The sequence below is a fragment of the Akebia trifoliata genome, chromosome 11, assembly GCF_017979445.1.
Source record: "Akebia trifoliata isolate Shusen 1 chromosome 11, ASM1797944v1, whole genome shotgun sequence".
Taxonomy (NCBI): Eukaryota; Viridiplantae; Streptophyta; class Magnoliopsida; order Ranunculales; family Lardizabalaceae; genus Akebia; species Akebia trifoliata.
This window is the reverse complement of record NC_141385.1, coordinates 33,118,439-33,128,195: the sequence shown is the minus strand read 5'-3', so window position 1 is coordinate 33,128,195 and position 9,757 is coordinate 33,118,439. Positions and strand designations below refer to the sequence as shown.

The 9,757-nt window shown below is 37.0% G+C and overlaps 1 protein-coding gene across 1 annotated transcript; it reads right to left on the bottom strand.

Moving 5' to 3' along the window:
* Positions 1-8,463: 8,463 nt before the first annotated feature.
* LOC147391320 (uncharacterized) lies at positions 8,464-8,880 on the bottom strand. Its single transcript, XM_086459048.1, has one exon. It carries the CDS (start codon positions 8,878-8,880, stop codon positions 8,464-8,466), a length of 417 nt encoding a protein of 138 aa, XP_086315174.1.
* Positions 8,881-9,757: the final 877 nt, after the last annotated feature.

Here is a 9,757-nt window from a genome sequence, read left to right as displayed (position 1 = left end):
AAGTTTTAGATTATCACCTATACGGTATATCAAACCAAGTCACCACATATTGTCTGATTGAGTACGCTCAAGAGGTATATAGGTGTACTTGGGTAAGGGTGGCCAAATAAAAATGTATTGCATATAGTAAGCTTAGAGTCTAGCAACCTCCCTTATAGGCCATGACTCGAACTTATCGTGAGTGTTCCCGGGTTGTTTATTGAATGGGACCTTGTGATTAATGAATCTATGTGAATAATGTATGAGATCAGAATGTATGGTTGTCCTCAAGGATCAAAAATTTTATTTTTAGAAATTAAAATGGGTGCACCGACCTAATAAAGAATCTATTTCTTGCAATAATTCATAATAACCCAGTCCATCTCGATCCAACAATCATAATGGGCCGGACGATTTAGATCAAAATGGAAATCAAATTTTTTTCTAAATTCGGGTTCCAACCTATTTTCAAAGAAGAAAAACGGTTTACGAAAGGAAAGTATTTTCTAGAAAAAATATTTTTCAAAGGAAGTGTTCTTTAACAAAAAATGTTTTCCAAGAAAAAGTATTTTCCAAAAAATGTTTTCCATAAGAACAAGTTTTTTCAAAAGAGAAAGTAATTTTACATGGACCTTGGAAGTGTACTAAAATACTCTTTTGTGTCAAACCAGGATGCTAGCCACAGGCGATAACCCCATCGATCAGTTAGTTAAAACAACCATTATAGGGATGCACCCTATAGAGAAGATCAATTTTGGGAGATTCATGTTTAGGAGTGCTCTCTACTTCCATGAGTTTGAGATAGATTGGAACCTCTTACGCGCTATGGCTAAGCACTAGAACCCCTACCTTCACATATTCCATATAGGGCATATGCACTTGTGCCCCACTCACAAGGATTATTATGACATTATGGGGATATCCACTTCAGGACCTCTAGTCAGGCCTTCATTGAAGATCGGATATTCTGGTGACCTTACCACGGAACTGAAAATTTTAAAAAAAGAAGCCAAAGCCCTAGTCTATAAAGGAATATTGGACTTAGTACCTTTCCTTGGCTCGTATCGCTCCCTCAGTCATCCTGTCAATGTAAAACCAAAAGCCTGGCGAGCCACTAGAAACTATCGATTGTGCCTAGGAATCCTAACCCAATACATGTTGACCTCCAAAAGTGATGATCAAACTATCCCTGAGTCCTTCATAGATATAGCCTCTCAACTCTTAAAGAAAGTCAATTGAGTACCTCTCATCCTAGTCAAAACTTTCTCAAGTCTAAATGCCATAAAAAATGGTAAGCGGGAAAGCTTCAAAGGAAACCCCTCTTACTCTATATGTGGCTTTGTGACTGTCTCAAAATTGTAAATGTTCTTTCAAACCTTGAGTATGGGCCATAACACTTTTCCAAAAGAAACCTATTAGTACCTCACAACTCAATCAAGGCTTGGAGCAAATGGTTAGACTTTCGCCTTACCCGTCATATCGGTTTAAGATGTCCTTGGTGGATGACTGATCCCCCTGTTCTAGGAACCAAAGGATCCTACTATGTCCATCTGATCGATTTAGAAGAAACCTTTTTCTACCAACCTGCATTGATCCTAGAGTAGTACAACATACCATAGAATTATCTTTACCTCAACACAAAGCTTTCTTCCCTCCCGAGCTATTGACTGAAATGCTAGTGCATATCATTAAAAAGGCTTGGAACAAACACACCTTAGGGTATCCAAACGGACTAGTAGAATTCAAAGAGCCAGTTATTAGAGCCAAGAAGATCAAGCCTGATAGCAATCTTGATGACCATCAAGATAAAGCCAAGCGCCCATGTAAAAAATAGTTTAAGTCAAATTTGTTGAAAGATATGAGAATGTTTTCTTCATCAATAATTTTCAATAAAGCTATTTTCCTTTGAATAAACATTTATTTCCCTTTTTGAATGATTATTGCGTGAATGGATTAATTAATGGATTGGTACACAAACCTCAATAAAATGACTCCTTTAAATTCTATCAAGGGGGTAACACTGAAATTGATTAAATCTACCTTTGATGGGGTCATATAGGATTATCATTGCACCTAAACTCAAGCGTCCACCTCTTAGTTGGAGTCGTAAGTCCAATCGGTTAGAACGAGCTACAGTACCAAGTCAACAAGCAGAGATGGCTTTAAAATCTGAGCTCACAGGGATCCATAAGATCTTAACAACCTTTGCCAATGATATCAATAGTATAAAAGGCAAAGTGGAAGTCTTAGAACAGGTTTCAGAATCAATGAGCAATCCCCTTGATGATCCAAAAGAAAAAGGATAGAAGAAAATGCAACGAGACGTGCACATGAGGTCTTTGAGCTTGACGGAGATGAAGAACATTTCGAAGAAAATCCGATATTATCTAACAGAATGTCTCAGCTAGAGTTAGCTATGAAAAATATAAAGGGTATTGATGAATTTGTAATGCCTGAAATGGACAAATTCAGTGGGGCAGGCATTGAAGCTCTGAATCGTATCCCTAGAATTCATCTGCTAGATAAATTTGTAATGCCTGAAATGGACAAATTCAATGGGGTAGGGTGTGCAAAGACACATCTTAAGGTATATGTTACTAACATGCATACTATGGGGCTCAGTGACTAACAGATGACGTTATTGTTTTAAATAACTCTATCAGGATCAACACTACGTTAGCTAATATCTCAAGATCCAATTATTATGGGTACCTGGGAGAGCATGTCAAAGACTTTCTGGCATCAGTATAAGTACAATACTAAGATTGAGACTTTAATAAGGGATTTGGAGTCAACTAAACAGAAAAATAGGAAACTTTTACTGATTTTATTGGCCGTTGGAGGGTCAAAGCTGCCCAAATATGGGATAGGCCATCAGAAAATGAACAAGTAGTCATTATCCTGAAAAACCTTACACAAGGATATGCTCAACACTTGGTTGCTCAATATCTTCCTACCTTTGAATCCCTATTACAAGTCGGAAGCCAACTCGAGGATGCATTTACTTCTAGGGTTCTTTTTAACCCCTTAGATAACAAATCCAAGAAACCTTATGTTCCCAAACCCAATATCAACCATGCTTACATCACCAACACCTCAGTTACCCCAGTTCAACCACCAACCCGAACCAATAATCAAGCTTACCTAAGTCAACCCCGAACTCCACGCCAATTTACCAATTTAGGGATGACCTTTACCGTAGCTTTGCAAAAATTGTTGAAAAAAGGGTTGCTTACCCTGATTCAACCCCGACTTTTACCAAATCCCCTGCTAGCCGGACACAACTCTAATTTGTTCTGTAAATTTCATTAAATCCTGGCCATCATACTGACCGATGTATTACTCTTCATCATGCCATTCAAAATCTTATTGACAACAAAAAGTTCACAATCCCCAGCCCAACATCGCCGAATGTCACCACTAATCCACTACCTACCTATCAACCTCCACCAACCCTGAAAATGGTTTCTCACACCCCATTACTGTTCGATCCCGTCTCTCTCATCCATCCAATCCAAGTCAATCGCCTAGTTACCCCCTTGCCAGGATAGCTTTCACTGATGAGGTTTTCACTACAAACTATGAACCATTTGATCTATCCTCGGATGATATGTATTGTTTATCCCCACCTCATTACAGTAGCCTCACATTCACTAGTTATCTTTTGGCTCAAATGAATCCGGAAAGTCTCATCTCATTGACAAAGGAAGATCCATACTTGCTGACTGAAAAAGATGAGCTTTTCTCCATCTCCTGTGATGAAGTTGGACATATGACTCGAGGGGGAAGAGTTTTTAAGCTGTAAGATCTCTGTGTTGATAATCTTGCAGCCTTGACAAGAAAAGAAAGAGAAGATCCCATCAAAGAAAATATCGAAGAAGATAACTCTGTGATCAAGCAGTTGAAGAAATCAGGGGCCAATATCTCAGTTTGGAGTTTACTCATGGCTTCCATTACTCATAGGGAGGCTATTCTCAAAGTACTAAACACAGCCCAAGTCTCCCTTGATACTTCTCCAGATCAGCTGGTCAGTATAGTAGGGGCAACTTAAGTAGAAAATATCTTATCCTTCTCGAACGCAGATCTCCCAAAAAAAAGAGCAAGCCACACTAAGTCGTTGCACATCACAATTAACTGTAATGGAATGAGGGTGCCTTTGGTTTTGAGTGATAATAGGAGTGCACTGAATATTTGCCTTTTGAAGACTGCTACTTGTCTTAGGTTTAAAGCTGAAGATCTCAAACCCACTAATCAAGGGGTTAGGGCCTATGATAACACCAAAAGGGATGTATTAGGAATTTTGCACCTTCGATTGTCCATAGGCATAACTGAATTTCCTGTGAAATTTCAGGTTATTGATATCCAGTCTTCTTTCAATTTACTATTAAGGAGACCATGGTTACACCAGATCAAAGCCATCCTTTCCACGCTGCACCAGAAGGTCAAGTTTATCAAGGATGGGCTAGTGATTACTCTCCATGAAGATGCTGAAATTGTAGGAATTGTAAGCGTTACTGAAGTTAAGAATAAGTTGTTGCTTGAGATTCAGCCAGAACAATAGGGGATAGAGCTTAGCAGGTTTGAATTTGAGAAAATCTGCTCAGTTCAATGGGATCACTCAGTGAAAGAATATTTCCCTATCGAGAATACCTTTAACTGCTACATGGCCAATATGTTCAAAAAAATGAGATTTTTCCCTAGTATGGGCCTAGGTCGCAAGCAACAAGGTATTAAAGAGGCACCAGTGATTAAAGAAGTCATCGGCACATTCGGACTAGGATATAAGTCTACTAAGGAAGATTAGACCCAATACTAGAAGACAAAATGAGACAAGGCAATTGCAAAAAGGCAAAGACACACCACGGATCTCATTAAAATGAAGCCCTATCGTAAGACCCTTAATGGCTATTTCGTGAAAGAAGAGGAGGATTTCCATTATTGTGGGTTCCTAGAGTCGTTCATTGATCACATCACAGGTACTCGTCTGCCGGGATTTGAGATCTTCTTTGGTATGGATTGGCCTAAAAAGGAAGCAAGCATAGAAGATGAAGAAAAGGAAATTGAAGACTGGTAGCTCAATCTAGACTCCCTCAATATGGATCAGTTATTCATTAAAGATCATAATGTCCTAGTGTTGTCAATTGAGAAGGGGATCCCAAATCCTCAGTCTGTAATCAAACCCGTTGTTGGGTGTCTCTCTAATTATCATGTAATTAGTCATGTGCTGCACATCAAGACTGGGTCTAACAGTCCTATTAGTCTTGTTCAATATGGCGTGTCTGATGAGTTCTTTATTTCTGTTGAGTCAAGTAAGTTAGCTGTTTCTACTGAGTCTGTTATTTCTAGTGAGTCTATTTTTCCTGCTGGATCAAGTGAGTCTATTAAGTCTGTAATGAGTCCTGTTACCCCATCTCTTTTTAATGAAATGAAAGAAATTTTTTATTACCCCAAGCGTAATAATAATTTAACTAATAATCTGACTTCAGAGGGAGAATCTTCTAATGAAGAAACCCCCCCTAAGATAATCAAATTAATTGAATAAGAAAATGAACGTCAGGCTCAACCTTTAATAAAGAAAGTAGAGGTTATCAACCTCAGAACAAAAGAAAGTCCTCAAGAGATTCGAATTGGGATCACTTTATCTCCTGATAAATGTAAAGGGATAGTAAACTTACTCGGAAAGTTTAAAGAGGTGTTCGCGTGGTCTTCCGAGGACATGCAGGGAGTAAGCACAGATATTGTTCAACACCGGATTCCATTACATCCTGATGCTCGGCCAATCAAGTAGAAACTTCAACGTATGAAGTCGGAATAGACTCTAAAGATTAAAGAAGAAGTTACAAAAGAATTAACGCTGGATTTTTGGAAGTAGTGGAGTACCCTGAATGGATTGCTAATGTTATCCCAATGCCTAAAAAGGATGGAAAAGTCAGAATGTGTGTGGAATTTAGAGACCTAAACAAAGCGAGTCCAAAAGATAGTTTTCCCTTATCACATATAGATGTTCTAGTAGATAGTATGGCAAGGCACGCTTTGTTGTCCTTCATGGATGATTTTTCAGGGTACAATAAAATAAAAATAGATCTCGGGATATGCAAAAAAATGTCCTTCATCACACAGTGGGGAACCTTTTGCTACAAGATTATGCATTTTGGTTTGAAGAACGTTGAAGCCACCTATCAAAGAGCTGTCACGACTTTACTGCATGACATGATACACAAGGAAGTCAAAGTCTATATAGATGATATGATAGTCAAATCTAAGAAACGACTGGGGCAAGTTGCTGCACTAGAAAAGTTTCTCACAAGGATTCAAAAGTACTAACTCCAACTCAACCCACAAAAATGTGTATTTTGAGTAACTTCTGAAAAAAATTTGGGACTTGTGGTCAGTCAAAGAGGGATCGAAGTAGACCCTGTGAAGATTAAAGATATCCAAGAGATGCCACCGCCTAAGACTGAAAAGCAGATCCGAGATTTTTTGGGCAGAATCTAATATGTCAACAGATTTATCGCTCAACTCACCAATATCTGCGAACCTATTTTCAAACTTCTCAAGAAGAATGAACCAATAGTTTGGAATGAGCAATGTCAAAAGACTTTTGATCAAGTCAAGGAGTATCTCTTGAACCCGTCTATTTTGGTTCCACCTACACTGGGTGAACCACTTCTTCTTTATTTGTCAGTCACAGAAAAAGTTATGGGATGCATGCTTGCACAGTATGACAAAGATACTCGCAAAGAAATGGCTATCTACTACATCAACAAAAAGATGTTAGAATATGAACGAAAGTAGCCAGTCCTAAAAAAAACTTTCTTAGCACTGGTATGGGCTACTCAGAGACTCTGGCACTATATGCTATCTCATTCAATTATCTTGTTATCTCGAATGGATCCTCTCAAGTATCTTTTTGAGAAATCGACATTAACAGGGAGAACCGCACGATGGTTATTGTTATTATTCGAATTTGACATCACGCATGTTACACAGAAATCTATCAAGGGGAAAGCTGTGGCAGAATACTTGGCAGATCACCCAGTGTAGAAGGAATAAGGCATGTTAATCAGTTCCCATATGAGGATCTCTTGTATGTTGAAGAAGAGCTGCAGAATCAGACATGGCAGCTATACTTTGATGGAGTCGCCAATCAGAATGGGTATGGAATAGGGGCAATCCTGTTTTCTCCGGAAGGATGCCACATTCCGATCGCTATTAAGTTAGACTTTTCTAACACTAATAATACAGCAGAATATGAAGCGTGTATCGCTGGGCTTGAAGCTGCTTTGAATTTGGGCATTACAGAAATTAAAGTTTTTGGGGATTCAGCTTTGGTCATACATCAGTCGTTGGAAAAATGAAAGACTCGAGACGAAAAGTTGAAACCTTATCATAAATATCTATTAAACTTAGTAAATAAGTTTAAAGCTATCATGTTCCAACACTTGTCAAGGGAAGATAATAGATTTGCTGACTCTTTAGCCACTCTCTCTTCAATGATCCATTTGCCCCTTGGCATGGAATTAAGGCCGATCACCGTCGAAGTCAAAGACAAACCTGTATATTTCCATTAGATCAATATTACTACTCGACTACCCAATGGAAAGCCATGGTACACAGATATAAAAAGAGTGTTGGAAAAATAAGAATTCTCGGAAGAAGCATCGAGGAAGGAACGATAAATCCTACTAAGATTAGCATCTCAATTCATCTTGTATGCAGGAAGTTTATACAAAAGGTCTTATGATGGGATTCATTTGTCATGTGTTGATGAAGATTAAGTTGAATAGATAATGGTTGAACTACATACAGGGGATTGTGGTCTTCACATGAGTGGAAAAATGTTAGCTAGGAAAATTATGAAACAAGGGTATTACTGGCCTAGGATAGAAATAGATTGTCATAACATGGTCAAAACCTACTATAAATGCCAAATACATAAGAACCTCATACATGTGCCACCGTCTCAATTAGTTGGTCTGACTTCACCGTGGTCATTTTCAATTTGGGGAATTGACATTATTTGTAAAATATCGCCTAAAGCATCAAACGGGCATGAATATATTCTAGTTGCTATCGATTATTTTACTAATGGTCTGTTTGGAAAAGTTGTATGTAAAGTTGCTGATGCTGAATTAAGTTGCTGAAGCTGAGAGAAAGTTGTTGTTGCTGTTGCTGAAGCAACTTGCTGAATTGAGTATATTGTTTGGTAACATGCAGTTTAACTGTGCTGTTAAGATGTTGAACTGTTTGGTAACCTGCTGTCTAAAAAATTGCTGGATGAAATTAAAAATAATATTTAAAAAAAAAAGATTATTTATCTGATATAAGTAATAATATGTTAACAATAAGTATAAACATAGGATTTAATATTAAAAAATAAAAATAAAAATTCAATTTCATTTTTCTATACTAACATGTATAATGTCTATCAAATAAATAATTAAATAAAATTTTACATCATGTATATATGGCATTATAAATTTGTTAAGCAATCTCATCTCGTACAATATTCATATCAGCAATCAATTCATCATCAACTTCATTTGGTGTCGTATTAGATGCGCCTCCTCTATCAATGTCAACATTTTCATCCTCATATTGTGTAAACCAACTATCAGTAACTGATTGTTGTCGGATGAAATTATGTAAGGCCATGCACACACATACAATACGTATCTGAGTCACAAAAGAGTATGAAGTCATCCGTTTCAAAATCGGGAATCGTTTTTTCAGTACACCGAAACAACGCTCAATAACGTTTCTGCACGAAAAGTGATAATAATTGAACCACTCCTCCTTCGTTCTTAGTCCATTTCCTCTACGAAAATCATGAATGTGATACCATGTATTATGATACGGTGCAAGATATCCTCGCATATTTTGGTAACCCGCATCAACCATGTAATATTTTCCTAAGATAATTAAGATATTTTTTCAGTAAATTTAAATTACCTTAATAGATATAAAAAATATCAAAAATAAAATAAAATAACATTTCATTACCAACAGGAGGATGTGGGAAATTCAAACTCGGATCGCTAAGCGTAGATTGCAAGATTCGCCAATCGTGTGCTGAACCTTCCCATCCAGTCAAAACAAAAGTAAATTGCATGTCAAATGAACAAATAGCTAAGACATTTTGTGTACATTTGGTCTTTCTTCCTGATCGAAATGGTATTTATTTTTGTCAAATGGTATAACTGCAGATATATGAATCCCATCAATTGCACCCACGCAATCCTATTTCATTTAAAAGTAAACATTAAACAACTATTATGATTATTGATTATATTAATTCAAATATTAAATAATCAATTACCTTAAACCATGGAAAATATCACCGATCTACTAATATTTTTGGTGGTGTGACACTCAAATCAGGTGCTTTTATTAAGTCATGGGCAAAATTATATAGTGCTTGTAATACGTGATGAAAATATCGACTTATCGTTTCACCAGAATGTTGGAATCTATCCTGATTATTTCTATTCCTAACATTATGCCCAACTGTATATAAAAAAAATTGCAATTTGTTCTTCAACTCTTACCGCTCTACTATCTTGAAGTAATCCTCTATCTTTCATAAAATAACATAATCTATTGAAGACATACTTATCCATACGAAAATTGTCGTAACAAGGCACTGGATTGTCTGAATCAAGTATTTCTCTGACATATGAATCACCAGAAAGTAGTGAAGTTCAACATAGTTGCTTCATGCGTCGATTCCTTGTATGGTAGTAATGCCACAGTAAAATAAAAAAGAAATTTTTTTTCT